Source organism: Aythya ferina, assembly GCF_964211825.1.
Source record: "Aythya ferina genome assembly, chromosome: 7".
NCBI lineage: Eukaryota > Metazoa > Chordata > Aves > Anseriformes > Anatidae > Aythya > Aythya ferina.
The window spans coordinates 22,069,202-22,087,173 of record NC_140302.1 but is presented as its reverse complement, the minus strand read 5'-3'; the positions used below and the strand labels follow the sequence as shown (position 1 = coordinate 22,087,173).

The 17,972-nt window shown below is 40.1% G+C and overlaps 2 protein-coding genes across 6 annotated transcripts in view; one reads left to right on the top strand and one right to left on the bottom strand.

Annotated features, from left to right (window-relative positions):
- Nucleotides 1–3,571, bottom strand: part of DNTT (DNA nucleotidylexotransferase) — a gene marked incomplete at its 5' end in the record, with an annotated part of 166,410 nt that extends 162,839 nt beyond the window's left edge. Inside the window, one exon of one of the 2 annotated variants that reach the window (XM_084526575.1) lies at nt 3,437–3,571. Of the gene's footprint in view, nt 1–3,172; nt 3,327–3,436 lie in introns of those variants that run through there. The other variant, XM_084526574.1, reaches the window with a different exon arrangement.
- Nucleotides 1–17,972, top strand: part of BLNK (B cell linker) — a 96,706-nt gene that overhangs the window by 46,113 nt on the left and 32,621 nt on the right. For 2 of the 4 annotated variants that reach the window (XM_084526571.1, XM_084526570.1), the window contains exon 1: nt 3,678–3,926. The exons of the other annotated variants lie outside the window; for them this stretch is intronic. In XM_084526571.1, coding sequence (XP_084382697.1) covers nt 3,880–3,926 — 47 coding nt within the window. In that variant the 5' untranslated portion in view covers nt 3,678–3,879. Of the gene's footprint in view, nt 1–3,677; nt 3,927–17,972 lie in introns of those variants that run through there. 4 annotated transcript variants of the gene reach the window in all.

Below are 17,972 nucleotides of genomic sequence, written 5' to 3'. Positions count from 1 at the left end.
TATGTTGAGTAATGGTGCAAGGAACTTGCCCAGTCAATCTGTAGTCATACACAGGAAAAGGAAAGTACCACTATCTACCTAATCACAAAAAAAAAATGGCAGAGTCCATGACAATGCAGGTTCTTAAAACATTAAATGCCCTTTAGGTGAAGAGTTTGAACAATAAAACTCCAGAAGACCACTACTGCAGGAACACTTCTGCAAAAAGCTTCATATCAAAACCTATTCACTTGGGACACTACTGTCACCCCAATGCCCCTGGGACCTGCCCCTTACTTCTGCTGGGCAGCACAAGCTGGTCCAGGCTGCCAGGCCACATCTCAATGGCCAGCATCACTTGCAAGTTGACGGCTGTGCCTCCCAACTGTCTCCATTGGCCCCAGATGTGCCAGGGAGCACAGTAGTAGCACAGGCATCCCTCAGAACAACCCAGCACCCATGCCTGGGGAAGGGGGTTTCATGTCAACCCCTGTTATGGCCAAAATGACATCCATGTGGTAAAGCAAATGCTAGTTCCTCTTTGGCATTCTGCAAATGAACACGAGGTCAGAGATGGACAGTTGCTGGGGTTACAGCAACAAAAATAGCATGACTTTATGCTCACTGCGTGGCTCCAATCTGCTGCTGCCTCCAGGCCCTCCCAGGGTTCCTGAAGAAGCAGGAAGGTCATTTCCTGGAGCTGAGGCTAGTGAAGTCCTGCCTCACTATTTGGGGGCAACAAGTAACCCTGGAGGGAGGGAGGAACCACCCCTTCCCAGTGTGTTCCTCCTTGCTGGCAGTAAACAGTGTTTCTGTAAGGACTATACAGAAACCGTCTTGACCACAGACAGGGTCAGTCCAAATATGAGCTCAAAATTCGGACTCTGAAACCACCTGCTGGGCAAAAGAGGCCTACAGCTGTTTGGAGAGGTTTGGGTGTGTTCTTTTTTTTTTTTTTTTTTTTTTTTTTTTTTGTCTCTCGAGTGGCTGTCCTATCTTGTTCTGCCCTTGCTTTCAGAGCACAACAATAGATGGCCAGATAGGTTGATTTGTAGGCAGACCAGAAACAGCTAAGCAGGCTCTAGCCATTTCCTGGTGAGGCTTCAGTTTAGATCCAAAGGTTCTTGACACATGAATACATTTAAACTGGGGAAAAGGAGGAATTTCACTGTAGCTAGAAAAAATTTCTTTGACATATGGGGGAGTGTGGCTTCCTTCTCTTAATTTCAGGGCTTAACTTGCACTTGACCCTCCATTGGTTTCCCAGGAAAAGCATATTCCAAGGTGGCCGGGAGAAACTGCTCTCTCTCAGGTGCCTTGGGTTTGAGATGACTAGAGGGTACTGTATGCACTTTCTGGGGAGGAACAGTCTAATTTATTCTTTGCCCATGTACTGCAGGAGCAGGGAGCCAGCCTAGGCTACATCACCTGGTACTAGAGACTTCTGCTAATTCTAGGGCAGGACTCTTTGCCCCTGGAAAGTGTCAGTGCATCATGGTAGTAGTGATTATAAAGTAAAAGAAGATGTGCCCTCCATAAACATTCAGAGGGCCAAGCCCTTGTGGAGCAGCAGGAAAAGGGTTGTTTTTTGGTTTTGTTTTTCTGTAAGCAGTTTGTAGATATTAAAGTGAAGCAGAGATGTGTGTTGGGCCATGTGTATGCATGGAAAGAAACAACCTGGCTGAGATACTGATCCACGGACAGGCCCTGTGGCAGATACCACAAAATCTCATGAACAAGTCTTGTGCAATAGGGATATTCTTAGGAGTAACTTCTTGGCAGCCATACCAGTTTAAACAGCCACACACCCTATTCCTCCTACCCTTTGCTGCACCCTCACAAACACCTATGCACTGAACCATATCCAGAAGCGCATGCAGCTAATACCACCTTTTTTGTTACTTTTTGCCAGATCATTTGTAGAGGACTTCTTTCCCAGTCCATTTCACTGCATGGCTACATGGACACTGGGATAAGAGATGAAGGCTGAGGGATGGACCTGGGGACTGCCCTGGGAATGAGGCATCAGCATCAGTTCCTTCAAGGGAGCAGTGCTGTAAGGACAAGAGTGAAAGCTCTCTGGCTCACCAGGCACTGTAGAGCATTAAAACTAAACCCATAAACTGATGAGTCATGAAGAAACAAGGCAAAACCAGGGCAGCGTGTGAATGACAGGCTGCCACCAAAGATCTCAAAGGGAAATAGTTTGGGATTTCTGTGAGTCAGGTAAGAACCAGCTGTTGTCTAAGGGCCTAACAAGCAAGCCTGTATCCTGATACATGTTAAGATATAGCAGGAAGATTATATAAGCAAAAGGTAAAGTGACACTGCAATTGATTTGCACTGCTTCTTCACATTGCCAGAGTGCAACCTTAATTTCAAAAATAACTTTGTGAGTAAACTTGGAAAAGTGTCCAGTTCATAATCAGATATAATGCAGGGTGGAATTCCAGAGACATGTGTAGTAAATAACATTCAACTTGACTGTTATTATTTAAAGCCTTTATGAAATACCCCAACTTTATAAGACACCCCAAAAGGGTAATTTGTTCACTAAGGGCCCTCCCTTGAGAAATACTGTGTGTAAATATCCACTGATTCCTGGGTTAAAGGCTGAGAGATCAAAGACATTATCCATGCCAAGATCAGAGCAATACTGTTAGCAAAGACATAAATCTTGTGGCAGGCTGTTTCCCCATTGTCACCCGCACTAACCAGGAAAGCATGTTTTACCACTAAATTTTCACAAAAGAAATATAGTCAGTACAATCTAGGGATTTAACATATCCACATGAAAACCTGCCTTAAGTGTCATAAGAATCTCCCCAATAAATAACTTATGGTGTCCTCAAAATATACAGTACTTACCAAAACTTATTAACATGATGCAGATGAAAGAAGAGAAAGAAGAGAAAGGTTTCTTACCTAGACCAGACTTAGCTTGTAGATTAAGCCACAGAGAGGCCAAAGATACAGAAAGAAGAGAGTGGCAACACTATACAAGGCATAGAAATTAAAAAAAAAAAAAAAAGTGTACCAGAACTACAGGATAAAGCCCAAGCATGAATACCTGCTTACATTGTTACTTATAAGTTGACCTTTAAAGAGGAAAAAAAGACCAAGCTTGGGCTGAAGGTATCAGAGCCATTAAACACAGACCAGCTACCTACATCTGGGGTAGGAACAACCTCACCCTGTGCTGATGGAGGGTGTGCTGTTTAGGAAGGCAGGTGAAGAAACGTCTCTTTCCTGACGGTGATATTCAAAAGGATAGGGACAACTGGGTGATCTCTAGTTTTGCTGCAGCCCCTTCGGGAAGGGAAAAGTCCCCGAGCCCAGCATCTCCGGCGGTCCCTGCATTCCTGCCAAGCCCTGGGGCCAGCCCAGGGCTGAGCACCCAGCTGCAGCCTGCTTCCCTGGCCCCTCCACGGCCCGCTGGAGCTCATCGAGATCTCACCCACTGTCAAAGCCGGCTGTCGGCACTGCGAGGCCACCTTCCTCCCCGGCCGCTCCCCCAGGACACACGGAGGGGGCTGCGGGGAGGCGCGGGGGAGCCGTGTCCCGTTTCCAGAGGCATTACCCGGAGCTGCCGCGGCCACCTGTGCGGGCCGGGCTGGGCCGGGCCGGACCGGGGGCGGGCCGGGAGCACCGGGTCCCTCCTCTGCCTGCGCCTGCGGGTGGGACAGGGAGAGAGAGCCTGCAGCGCCCAGCTGCCAAGGTTCCCCTAGCAGGGAAGTTTCCCCCGAGCACGGAGCGGGGTGCTGGCAGGCAGCGTGGCCGTGCTGTGCCGTGCCCTTTCCCCTCCCGGCAGGAGGAAGCGGCGGCGCCGGCAGGTGCCGAGTGGCGGTGCCAGGGGCGGCTGAGCCGGGGGTCCCGGCGGGTGGTGGCGCAGCGCGGAGCATGGAGAAGCTGAACAAGCTGGCCGTGCCGGCCGGAGAGAAGCTCAGGTACGGGCTGGGACCCCCGCAGACCTCGCCACGCGTGGGGCGGAGCGGGGCTGCCGGGCACCTGCGGGCGAGGAGCGCGGCGGGGTCGCGGGGAGCTGCATCCTGCACTGGAGGGGAGACATTGGGGAGTTATAGGGACGTGGGGGTTACAGGGACACGGGGGGGAATACAGGGGCACGGGCAGAGGCCGTGGGGTTACACCAGGTCCTCGCCGCGGCCGTGCGGGGAAGTGCAAGACGGGTCTGTGGAGAATAACGTGGTGGCTGCTTCGCCGGCAAAGTAGGGGAAAAGGGTTTAAAAGTTTGTTTGCAAAGGTTTAAGAAAACAGGCTTGGACTCGCTAAGGTGTGTGAGCCATATGCAAATTAGGGAAAAAATGGATTAATGGCTTAATGGTTTAATTGGAGTGTCATAAACTGGCTTTCTCAGTTAAGTTCCTGTGGTGTTTCCCAGTCTTCGAAAGAACGGGTAGAAGACAGGGAACTGGAAAGCGGGAAATGCTCCTAAATGAAAGAGGACAACTTTAAACACAGGGTTTGAGAGAGAGAGAAAAAAAAAAAAAAAAAGCAGAAGCTGACCATTATTGAAGTATTTTTAGTGTGGCTGGACTTGTGCGCTGGTGGAGCGGGTACCTCAGGGCTCTTTCACAATGCCTTTTTTTTCCTGAGTAATTAAAAGAAGTCCTGTTTCAGATGAAGGTTAAAATAGGAACATCTTTTCTTCTTCTTCCTTTTCTTTTTCTATAAAGCAATACTGGAAAACATGCGGTTTTTTCCTAAAATTACTCATATTTAAGCATTTCATACTAATTCATAAACCATTTATAAGTGTCTCCCCCTCTCTCCAGAAGCCTTCATGCAAATTAAAATATTCCCTTGTAAAGCTAGTCTTGATGAAACAGAATTTCCACCCTCTCCGTACTGCTGAAATATTGGGGTGTACTTGTAGAGGTGCGATGACCATTATAGTCCTCAACCTGGCAGGCTGCACTGTACAGCTTGACCATTTCTTGATGGTTCAATGGACCAGGAAGAAGACAGCTAGTTTTCTCACTGTCTGCAGTTTATCACTTCAAATGGTTTAAATAGTGTCAGGCCTTAATGCTGGTTGCATTTAGCTATCTCAAGATAATAAGCTAAGTGATGTGATGGAAAACTTGATGCCATCAAGATAGTTACTTGTACCTAAAGTAATAAAATATTATTTTCTGTGATAAAGTTGTACCCTCTACTCTACACCTCTAGCAAATGCTTAAAACAGGGCTAAAAACAAGATTACTTCCAAATATATAGAGAAGGTCCTACACGTGAGGATTATAATAGTCCACAGCTTCTTTGTGTACCAATTCAAAAGCCTTAAACCAGAAAGGCAGCCATTGCATCCCTTCTGCATCTATCTTTACATGGGCTGACACTCTGTCTTGACCTGAGCTTTTAAATTGTAAAATAAGGAAGAAGGGGAAGTAGCTCCGCTTTCCTGTATTATCTTGAAGTATTAAAAGCTACTTTTTCTGTCCTTCTCATTGCCAATTCACCTTAGTTGTGCAAGCAGCACATATTTCTCAAACATGAGTGTTTTCACTACGTGCAGTGGAAATGCATGCATGCTTTAGTTTAAACATGTTTAAATACCTCATTAGACAGAGACTTGGATATGTGGTTACAGTGATCGTACTACAACGTGAGGATTTTAATAACTTATGGCACAAGTTTGTTTGAGATTGTGTTCATAGTGCAAACTTAGAAGAGATGTGCAAATATAGGAAGAGATCAGTTTAACATGGTGGCAGCCATTGCGTCCTTCTTTGAAATGGCCATGTGCCTGCTTTCACTCTGCGACTTGTTGATTTTGCCTTTGACTTCCTAATATAGCCTCCTACCTACAAAGAAGATACATGTGTGGCTCAAAATTTCCACCAAATGTTACATGAATGTTAAAAATCTGCCTTCCTCCGTATGCCAAGATGTAAATGCAGAGAACTTTTCTACAAAGGATAGGTTCAATTGATGTAATTACAGTTCACATACTTTTCTAAAGACAGCTTTCTTAAAATTTCTGCTTTGTAGCAGCAAAAATTAAAGTAGTACTGCTGCTGAGTCAGTGTTTGAGAATAGAACTTTTGATTTATTTTTTTTCAGTGTAGACCTGAAAAAGTAGGTATTATGTGGCTTCAGTAATCTCATCTCCATGGGCATACTTGAATCAAACAGATGCAGCCTTTCATTGAATTAGCAAGCTTTACATTAGATCTGAATTCTTGACATATTCAATACATTTATTGCAACAATAAGAAGTGTAAGCATTCTTATGTGTCTCTAACTACCATGTTGCAGTATGAGCATTGTTTGCAGTTGAAGTTAAGTCACTCAATTAACTTAAATATCAATTTGATGGAATGCTGGAACTTCATGGAATTCCATTATTGTTTTAATATAGTGTTTGTTATAAGGTATGTGCAGTATTATAGAAATATTTCCTCAGAATACACTGTTTATTCTAATCGCTTTTATATAGTCAGGAAAACATGAAGTTCCAGGGTTCGTTGTTTATCATGAGATTAATTTATGTAGTGCATGCAAAGAATTTGGTAGTTTGAATGATTTTCTAAAGTGTGGAGTGAAATACATGAGCAATGCTATGCTGACATAGCAGTATCTAGTATGCCTTGATTTCGGAAAATAATTTTATGCTTCAGACAAATGTATACATAAATAGATGCACTCATAATCAGGGATGGTAGTTGGCAAAGGTAACATGAAATTAGCAAGTCAAACAATATAGCATCAAACTTGCAGGCTCTTTTGTGGTTCAGCTTCCTTAGACTATGCACTTATGATTCCTGCTCTGTAAATAATTTGTAGCTACTATATATGACTCTGTTATAACATCTCTTCAGACTTGCTGCATTTTTTATTATGACCACAAACCTTAATAATGCCCCTTTGCGCACAGCTGCCTTCAGCTGTGTATCACAATGCCATTTTCAAAGGCATCATTACCATCCCCACTGCAGTGACAAACCATGGCATGAAGCAGAAGCGTACCACATGCTTTCACTTGCTGAAGGTCAAATAGCTAACACCTTCCAGTTTTCAAAAAGATCACTTTTCCAAGAGTAAAGTTTCCTGTTCACTTGAAATAACTTCATTAAATTGCAGCAGTTTCTTCCTGTCCCACCCAAAAAAACTCCACCCCAAACCTAAAATCACTATCTCCCCATAACTGACAAATGAAAAACAAGCTGGGGGGTGGGACGGGGGGGAGGGGGGACACACACAACTGACTTTTTTTTTCTCGGGTAGGATATGTGTCAGCTTATTTGCAATGCAAACACAATCCTTTTGTTTTAACATCCCCTGCTAAACAGGAGGGTTTAAGTCCTAATTCTATTAAAAATCAAGAGAAGTTTCCTTGAGGCCTAAATGTCTGTTAGTTGTCTATCAAATTTGAAGGTATTTATGGTCTTTGCTATTTTTCTATGGATAGAGATAGCTTGGCTCTTAACTACTTGGTCTCTTCTTTACTACAAGATTTTTTTGGTGTAGTTTCCTCTTGAAAGGGTATAAGCAGAAAATGAACTCATTTGGGAGCAAAATGATGTTATACATAGAAGACATCGGTTTACAATATAGCATGTTTTATCAAAGGGAATATTTCCTTTTTGAGAGAATAAATTGGGAATATCTGAACATCAGTTCTGCACTGTAAGAAAATGTTTTTATTACAGAAATTCTAATTAATTCTTCTTAATAGTGAATAGGAGCAAATAAAAACTTAATCTCCTTTTTTTTCCTTAAGTTAATGTAGTTTATGTCAGAATCAGAGTAAAAATTAACCAAGGAAAGAAACTGGAGTTTCAAAGCAGTCTCCCCGTGACAGAGTTGGGCACCAGAGTTCACAACCAACATTAACGTATTTCCCCTCTTTTAGTTGTATACACTTCAAAGGAAAACTTACGCAAGTGTACAGGGTTAGTTACATACTGCTTAGTAGTCTAAGAGCCTGAATCAGGAGTTCAGCTGTTCCACATTGAGATGTTTCCGGTCTGACCTTCTAGTTTCTCATCACTATTTCATCTCCACGAGTCACTTCTGCTCTTACCTGCTCTGTTCTCTTTCTAGCATGAGCCCTAGCTGCCTTTACCCTTAGGCCCTCAGCCAGAAATGGCCTTCACCACCCACTGCTACCTCCAGCAGCCTTCTTTCTCAGCTTCCAGTTTCCCCTGAAAACTTGCTACTGCACACAGTCATGGCAGTCTACTTTGTGGCACACGCACGTTTTGGCCAAGCTATATGTGAAGTCACAGTGCTGACTGCATGCAACCTCTGAAGTTGAAATGCACAGGAATGGGGAGAAGCAAGCTCACCAGCTACATTTGCTGTGCTGCTAAGTACAAACACAAATTCTTTGTGTGATTGTTAGGTCCAGTTTGCCCTACAAAAGATGAAGTTTTGATTAAATGATGAAGCTGAGTAATCTCTAGTTCTTCTTGCTTTCAGTTAAACAGTTCATGAATCTGTCTCACCTCTGGACTTTGGAATGGAATGAGATACAGAGTGCAAGCTTCTCTAAATACCACCGAGAAAATCCATTCTTTCACTCCCAGTGCAACTTCCCCTGTCAAATTCTCCTGCTGTTTCTCTCTCTGCCCTTGCTTCAGCATAGCATAGTCTCCACCCCCATCTATATTTTTTTCCTCATTTCTTCCTGTCTGCGCAAGCATTTCATAAGAACAATCCCTTTCAAATTTGTTCCTTTTTTTTTCTTTTTTTTCCATTATTGTCCTTCTTTCTGGCTATGTTGTTCTGCATGGAGCAATCTTTGTCAGTCTGCCAAGCTGCCCTCTTTGTTTGTTTATTAAAAACATAAATCGTCATATATAAAGCTTCTAATAAAAACTGTTAGGGGAGGGGGAAAAAAAAATTCTGAATCCTGCTGTACTGTTTTTAAACCCAAAAATTCAATACATACTTAGATAGAATTTTCCTGCCTACAATGCTGTTTATAGCAAACTGTGTTAGTGTAATTGTCATCCACATATGTTGTATGTGAAAATAGAGCAATATGGACAAAAGGATGCTGTGTAATATTGAAACCATTCTGAAGAGCTCTTGTTTAATGTAGGTAGCAACATAAGAATAGAGTCTAGGTTTGCACCAAAACTGTTCACAAGATCAGTTATGCATATACATCACCTTTAGTTTCCTTCTATGTAGGTAAAATTGTTCAGTCACTGGTGTAGCTTATGACAGCACTGCCAAACAGGCACATTCTTCCAAATAAAATTAGGTCTTCCAGTGACATTGTAGCCCTGCCAAATAATTGTCCACAATAGCAGCGTTTGCCAGAACAACTATAAAAAAAAAAATAAATAATAATAATAATAAGTTATGCCATCTCAGGCCTTTGACTGTCAGTTATTCAGCAAAACTTAGTAATGTAGATTGATCTAAAGATTCACTGTTTGTGGTCTTTTTCTTGTCGAAAAAGCATATGCCCAATACCAAACAAAACCCAATAAATTAATTTCCTTGGCCATAGAAGAAATAAAAATGTTTCAGCAAACTTTGTATATCCTTTTTCACCTCTATTTTAAAACTACACCCCATATAGCTCTGTAGAGAGCTAGATACTAAATTATAGGACATTTCTGTTACCCAGTGATATGCTGATCCAAGAACAAAATAGTTTTGCATGTTACAGAATCATTCAAAACCTACATACTGCACAGTCCATTATAATTTGATAGATCGTTTTCTTTTGAAAGAAAAATACGATAATTAAAATTTTAGGAAAAAAAATCAACACGTATGGCTTATTTCCATATGGCATATGGAAAACAACATTAACAAGATGAGGAAAGGGTGTTCCCACATTGATTGAAATTGCTATAAGTACCTCTTTATTTGAAAATGAGCATGATTTTTAGTAGCTCCTTTTTCCCCCTTGGAACTATTCTATGGTCCTATGAAAATATCTCTTTGGCCTACTTGCTATTTTATTCTCTTTTTCAGTGCTGTCCAGTAGTCAAGCAAACCTCTTGAAAGTCAACAGTTTAAAAGTTAGTGAAGAGTAATGGAATCAAGTCTTAGTTCTGCTTGGTGAATTTAGTTTTGGAAAACCATTTAAGCCAATCAAAAATCCCCACTAACCATATTTAGGTTTGTAACAGCTCAGACAAGGTATAACTGAAACATTTCAAAATACTGAATACTGTAAGAATCCCATTGCTTTTGCTTTCTGTTTAAAGGGTGAGAGATAGCTGGAGCTTCAACACTGCAAGCAATTCCAGCATTTTGAACAAACAGAGGAAAAAATATAAGATTTCAATTATTTGCAGAACAGAAACTGGAGAAAAAAAAAAAAAAAATGATGCCTTGTGGAGTTCAGATCATTTAACCCTAACACTCAATGTTATGTTAACTGCGCTGAAATTTTTGACATTTAAAAGATGTAAATATTTCCTCTCAGTTTGGTCGACCATTATAGTTCGGGATTAAACTGTAGCAGATTACTGTGTGCATGCTGCAATGAGGAAAACTTGTGACCCACTCTGATGTATCTAATGCAAATGCCTCAAAACTACTTTTTTCATAGGAAAATGCACAAATCAATTAAAAGTCTGTCTATCTATCTAGTCTAGCTATCTGCACTTGACTTGAGCTATCTGCAGATGACTTATAAGTCCCTCATCATTAGATAGTTTTCTCGTATACACTTTATGTGATTAAAATGATCACTGCATTAGTAGACTGATTTTAGTTTTCTCTAGCTTCCTTTATATCTAAGCATAGTAAAGTACATTACAATATGATAGATAAGCAACATCTGCTTCAGAAAGCAAGTATTATTGGTTCTTTATCTCAGCCGATGAGAACTGGAAAACTGATAGATAATGTGGCTGAGAGTGATAGGATTTTCTCATTTGTCTTTAGGAACCATCTTAGATTTTCAGTAGACTGTGAAAGGGCTATATGTATGATGCGAATAAGTATGGTTTTCACAAAATAAACTAAACGACTGAGGGGTAAAAGAAGCCTCAATATTCTGTTAGTATCTTTATTCTTCATCTGTTAGTGCATATATTTTGGACAAGTAGATTTCCCTGATATAAGTGAAGCCATGCGTGCAATGCTACAGGCTTATGATCTCGACAGATATAATATGCTATATAATAAGTACTTTGGGAAGCATTAAAATAATGCATCCTCAGTCAATAATATGAAAAAGTGAACATTTATGAAGCTTAGTGCAGGGGTAACTGGGCGAAGTGCCCATGCATACAAGTGGCCAGGACTATAAGGCTAAATGATTCCTTCATGTCTTAAAATACAGACACCAGCAACTGTGCAAGAAGTCCAGAAGCAGCTAAGTGCTACTGCAAGTGCAGTTACGTGGCCAATTTAATTCAGCCTGTTTGAGCTGCTGCCAAAAGAAAGTCCCTTTCTTCCACCCTCCCAATTCTCCTGCTTGCCCTGCACCTCATCTCCACCTTCACACAGGCCCTAGGGTTCCCATGGCCATATGATGATCCAAATCCGATCTTGCTGATACCAAACTTGGCAAAATTAAAAACAAGTTAGTTTCTCAGTTTAAGTTCCCTAATTCATCATACCTGGGTAAACACTGAGGTCAAAACGAGGAGGGCAGAGAAGAGCAGAATTCCTATTTCAAATGGCAGCCTATGTAGGCTCCACTAAAGTGGCCATATAACTGTAGGGACTGGAATACCTCTCCAAACTTGTAATAAAAATGGATAACTTCAAAATAAACAGAATGGATAGATCCATGAACTGATGATGGGGCATCCACAACTTCTCTCTTTGTTCCCTATGTGTGTCACCTATCTGTGCCCGTCTGGGGATACAATGCTTCTGTGGCTGGAAATCTCTATAAAAAGCAACAAAGCTTTTACAAAAGATTCTAAAAGTAGTGAATTTTAATTTCTTATATCTACTCAGCATATCTAGTGTATATTTACATAAAAGCTATTTTGTTGGAACCAATCTTAGTCACTTGTGAATATAAGGGAGCATTAAAATACCTGGGCTTATTTTTGTCTCTAGGAGTAGGCTAATGGGAGTGTTTAATATTTAATGCCATATCTAGAAGCTCTGCTCTGTTTTATTTGGTTGTCAGAGCACTATTTGGTAGAACAAATGCAGTCCATTATGTATATAAATGCACTTTTGGTTTAAGGAGAAGAATTAAAAGGCTGTTTAGAAAAACCTCCCTTTTCTCTCTCCAGTGCACACAAAGCACCTTGCCTTCAAACTCTTGAGCACCTTGGAAAAACATGTTTTATTCTTTCAGTCTCTGAACTTTCTGGATTGAAATCACTAAATTAGAAAGTTTATTTTAGTAGCAATCTTAAATGGCACAAAGACACTGATGAAGACTACACTCGGATCATGAAGTAAATTTATTGATCTCATGTCAGTGCTGTTGTGCACACGTTAGTAAGACCTCAACACAAAATTTAAGTACATACCTAACGTTAAGGTGGTTGAATTTAGACATTTGCTTAAATATTTGGTTAAATCTTAGTCATGCCCATTACATAACTTGAAAGAGATTTTTTTGACGTTCTTCAATAGGTGACCAGAACTAAAATGGGAGATTTGAAATTTGTGGAAGAGGAGTGAGAACAAAGGAATTTTCTCTGTTTCAAAACCAAATCAAAATCTGGCCTCTGTGTTTCCATGTTCAATTAACTCTTTTTTTTTTTTCTTTTTCATTTGCTTTCCTTCATGTGACCAAATCACATTTTCAATCTACATGACTGCAGGAATGACAGAAATGTTATCCAACCTTTCTAAAACATATGTAAAATCATGACTAAAGGTAATGTTACTGCTGACAGATGGTAATTTTCAGCGCCCTTACCATGTCCTGTCTTTATTCACTTCCCTGCAATGACTTTGTACTTCCTCTGTTTGGTAAAATATAAAAAACATATTACTCCTACAATTTCTGTCCTTGTTCTCTCTTACCTGTCAAGCTATAGGGAACAAGTCCTTCATGAAGAGACAGAGATTCTTTTATTTTAACTGGACCAGTATGTTAGAGTAAGCTAATGCCTTTAGATCCCATCTGCTGCTTGCAAGCCTTTCAGAAGAGTAAAGGAAGGAAGCTTTGTTGAATATAGCTTCTGTTTTGTTTGTTTGTTTTAAATGCATCAGGTTGTATCCAGACAACTGGTGCATAAAAGAGATCAGTTAACCAAAAAGACACAGAGCAGGTCAGTTACAGAACAGAAAATCTCTCAACATTTTGTGTCAGGAAGTGATGTACAATATTCACTTAGCATATTGTAATAGCTGATTATTCTCTGTCCTGTTTATAGTATCGCCATTATCCAGTTGGGATAAAGGGGAGAGCAAACAGGATAAGATGGAAGAAAAAAACTGAAATGCCTTCAGTTTTTTATTAAATATCTGTAATTTAAAAGGCAGCAGTCCAAAGTGCCTGGCCATCACTGCTTTCTGATATGCATAAACATCTGGGAAGTCCACACAAGTAGTAGAAATAACAAGAGCCAGAACTCTTCTCTGCTAAAGTAAAAAAGGGGTGTTTAAAAAGAAAAAAAAAAAAAAAAATTGCAACAAATACTGTACAATTTAAACACACAAACCCTTCAGTATTAATACACTGTCCACACATAGTCAGAACAAGGCTCAGCCTTGACCTAAAAGGAGGGAGCAGTTGTACCAAAGTCAGTCCCATTGGTAAGGCTTCCGTTGTCTTAGCCCTGTGGAAAAATCTGCATATGCCTATAGAGGTCAAGAATCAGAATTCCTTGCTAAGTGACTGTAAGATTCTTTCATGGTGCAGAATTCCTAGTCACCTGAAACTAATTATACTATTTAATTTCATGTTAGGACTAATTTGTGTCAGAGATGTTTATGCCTTTACATGTTATGTATTTTCACTTACTCCATCTGTGTTGGTAGCTAGTAAAAGTGAGTTTGACAGACTCTTTGAGAAGATTACCTAGAGGGCATGTGAAGAAGAAAAGTATAATCAATATTAAGCTTTTCTGTGCCTCTGTGTGTACCATGTAAACACACACCTGCTGTAATTATGTTTTTTGCTTTTAGACAAAATAGTGCATGATTGAATAACATCCTATTCTGCTCATTCTTCAAACTTAAAATATATATATATATATATATATCTTGACAAAACTAAAATATTTATAGTCATTTCCTAATGTGCCTCTCATGAACACAGCAGAAGACTATTTGTTGTTCATGCATCCTCTCAGATAGGTGTCTATAATTGACTTCTCTTCATGAACATGCTTCTTTCAACCTTTCTTCAGAGCTTTGAGATAACTTTACAGATAAAGATCAAAGACTCTTTGCCTAGAGTTTATGTCTTGGTGTCTAAGGTTACCACCTCCAGCTCCAAAATGCCTCTTCTCCCACCATGAGAGGCATTGCAGGGGTTGGGTAATGACAAGCTCCCAGAGTGCATATGTGGCAACAGCACCCTATCCCAGACCAGCAGCAACTGAAGCAGTTTATCTGACTGCACCTCAAGAATTCAGCTATGTCTGTATACGTTGTATACACACACCAGCCGTGGAAAACACCAGGTGCCACCCAGCCAGCTGATGCCAGTCTGCATTTCCTTGCAAGGAAATTGCTCTCCCGCTGTTCCAGGTAGCATTGTGGTGTGTGCATGTGGACATCTGAAGTACCTGAAGGAGGCCTAAAGAGCTGAAATAGATGCTTTTTGTACTTGGGATTCTCGTTTTGCTTTTGACTGAGCTACCAGAAGGGAGGTGAAAGGGGAGAATTGTTTTATGCAATTAATTGGGTTGGTTTAGATGAACAAAACTAGCAAGTAATATGAAACTACATCTTACAAAACTCTCACTCAGATTACAGATCTCAGTGAGCTTTCACAAAGACCATGCCAGCAATCAGACGTTGCTGGAAGCCTACTACTATATGTAGTTTGAGAATATATCGTGCAAGATAAGAGCTTCAAGCTGTCAAAATCTCAAGTGGTACTTCTGCAAATGCGCTTCTAGGTGAGCAAGTTTTCCCCCCAGCAAGCAGGAGTCTTCCCCTTTTGTTCAGAAACAATAACTTTCTTTCTTAATTTTGTCACCTGCATGCCTGTTTATAAAACTAAAAGCTAGTGGAAACACAAAATAAAGAGCAGCTGGGCAGACCATGGTGGAATAACTGAGCTGTGGGGAACAGTAAAGGTTGGGGCTGGGTGTGCTGTTCTCAAGTTTCCCACTTTCTTTCTTTTTTTTTTTTTTTTTTTTTTTTTTTTTTTTTTTTTTTTTTTTTTTTTTTTTTTTTTTTTTTTTTTTAATAACAAGGGTAGGTATAGTATTTTTTTCCTTTTTTTTTGTTGTTCTTTATTTTTTTGGTTTTCATCTTGTAATAACTTAGCTTTTGTTCTCCAAATTCCATTATATTCTTCTAAGCTTTCTATTTTATTTTTTGTGGATCCTTTCTGTAAAACTTCTTAGACAAAGCTTAAAATGTTAAAGCAAGGGGTTTTGTTGGGAATTTTTGTTGTTGTTTTCTTTAAGCTTGTACCTACTAAATCCCATTCTTCCACATTTCTAATGCGAAGCATTTGAATTTGCCTGGAAAAGAAGAAATTTTTTTTTTTTTGCCTTACTTGATCTGTTACGCAGCTTTTCTCACGGCAAAGATGAGGGGTACATCCAAAATGAATCTTTCTTGGTTGAAGTAACTGGAGGTAGTTTATCTTCAAAAAAGAGGCTTTCTAGACACAGAACTACAGAGCGCATTGTCAGTGAGAAACAGCCTTACCCAAAATGGTGTAAGAACTTAACCCAGAGTGCAACCTGACTGATTTATATATATATATATATATATAATATTATATTATATTATTAATATATATATTAATATATATTAAATAATATATATTATTTAATATATATATAAATTATATATATATAATTATTTTGAAGCCAGTTCAACTTTATCCATTAAAAATCTGAGTTTAGGAAGAGAAAGAATATGCAGGTCAATTAATATTGAATGTATTGATAGTGCCTAAAGCTTCCCCTACAGATCTTCTGTCTGAATACATTCTGTTCAAAATTCTGCCCCTTTTCAAGTAAAGGAACTTTTCCCAGAGTGCAGATAGGGATTTCTCAAGAGGCACAACTTGATAATTCAGACAGCCTTGGAAGTGCCAAGAATTTAAGAAGGTATAATTCTAGTCCTCCAGATAAACAGAAGTATGCTCATAATATAGAAGACTTCCTGTGAACCATTTAAAACTGGTTTTTGTTTAGCTGCCACTCCCTACTGACACTGCAGTCAGCCCTGTTTCCAGAATCATCATCAGCACCACTCCCAATTTCAAGTGCACATGTCTGTGCTTACAGCCAGATGCACTAAAGCAGCAGTGCCCTCTCTTCCTACCTAGGAGGCTCTGTGGTGTTTTCATACAGCAGAGCAGTGTCCTTTGCTATTTGCCTTCCCTCACCACAAAACAAAGCAAAGTGTACAAATTACTGACGGTGTGTGCATGCTGGAGGTTCAAAGTACCGGATTCACTGCACACAAAGATGAAGCTTACTCTCGGTTCCCAGGAGCATGGGGAGATCATTAATGCTCTGAACCGCCTACCCTCTCCCCTCAGGTCTCTCTGGGAGAAGTCTGACAAAATCCCAGTGTCTTTATCTTTTCCTGAGCACACATCGTTGAAATGAATGGGAAAACAAAAGGCAGACTTGAGCCTACTTAAATGTCTCCTGGATACTGTAGGGTGGCACACATCTTGGTTAGGGTTACAAAAGCTCTGTGCACAAGCAAAGGGCTCACTAAAGAGATTTCTGGAGGTGTAGATGATCTTCATGGTCTTTCTAAATAAAGTATGTACATGTATATGTGCAGAAACGTGAAGATGTTTAAAATGCTAGTAGTTAAAATCTCTCAAATTCATCAAACTGGTGGGAGAGTTACTGATAATGTGGATCTGTCTGAAATCAAGACAAATTCCTCTTTCTCATGTCGATGGGCTCTATATCACATCTCACATCTCATTGTTCTTTGGGTTATTTATACTTTCTTCTATTATTTTAAGCTTGGAAAGCTTTTGTGGGATAACTTATATGCAAGAGCGTCAAAAGCTTCCATCTGATTTCCAAGTACATAGATGTGTCATAAGCCAGGCCTATCCATTGCCCTTCACTTCGCATACATTCCTCATGTGCTGAGCTGTGATCAGATCAAAGAGAGGGTGGTTTTGTTTCATTTTATTTTATCTCAAGGCAGCTCTGAGCTCAAGGCAGTCCTTGAACACAGGTAGGTGTTTTGTGACACAGCAAATCCTTCTTTCTGGATGTATTGTATTTGCAGTGGTAAGCCTTTCTGGCTTTCTTTACATATGTATCACAACTAGTGACTCCTTTTTCACAACGTCAGATAATCCTGAATTGCTAGAGGTCAAATTTGATAAGATAAGAAAAATAGGCAAGAGAGGACTAAAAGTGTCATCTTCTAGAAAGGTTTATTCCAAGACTTAAAAGGAAAATGTCCTTTTAAGGACATACTCCCAGACATACTTTTTATTATACTGGACTCATTCTTTCCATATCTTATCTCCAAGATGGACTGATGTCTACTAAAATCTTTTTTTCAGTGCTTGCATTACTTTAGTGAGGTGGGAAAAAACTGCATTTAGCACTTTGTGTTTTACTAAGTAGGGAATTCAGAATCAAGAAACCTGAGTTTAATCTTCAATCTTTCATTTAAATATTGCGCTGATCGGTGACTGCCTTTCTAGAATATGGGAATTTGCCTATATCAAAAGAGTAGAGCAAGTATAAAGTACGATGTTGGTGGACTTCTCTGAACCCATAAAGCCATGGAGTTTCTACCCATAGGAGAGCACAAAGACATCACAGATAGGCCCAGGCCAGAGCAGCTTCACCCCCTGACGTAACACTTCAGCTATATTCACAAGGCTCAAACCAGAACAAGAGAATAGGCCAGATTTATTTCCATACAATTTTGTGTATACTTTTTTTTTTCAGCCA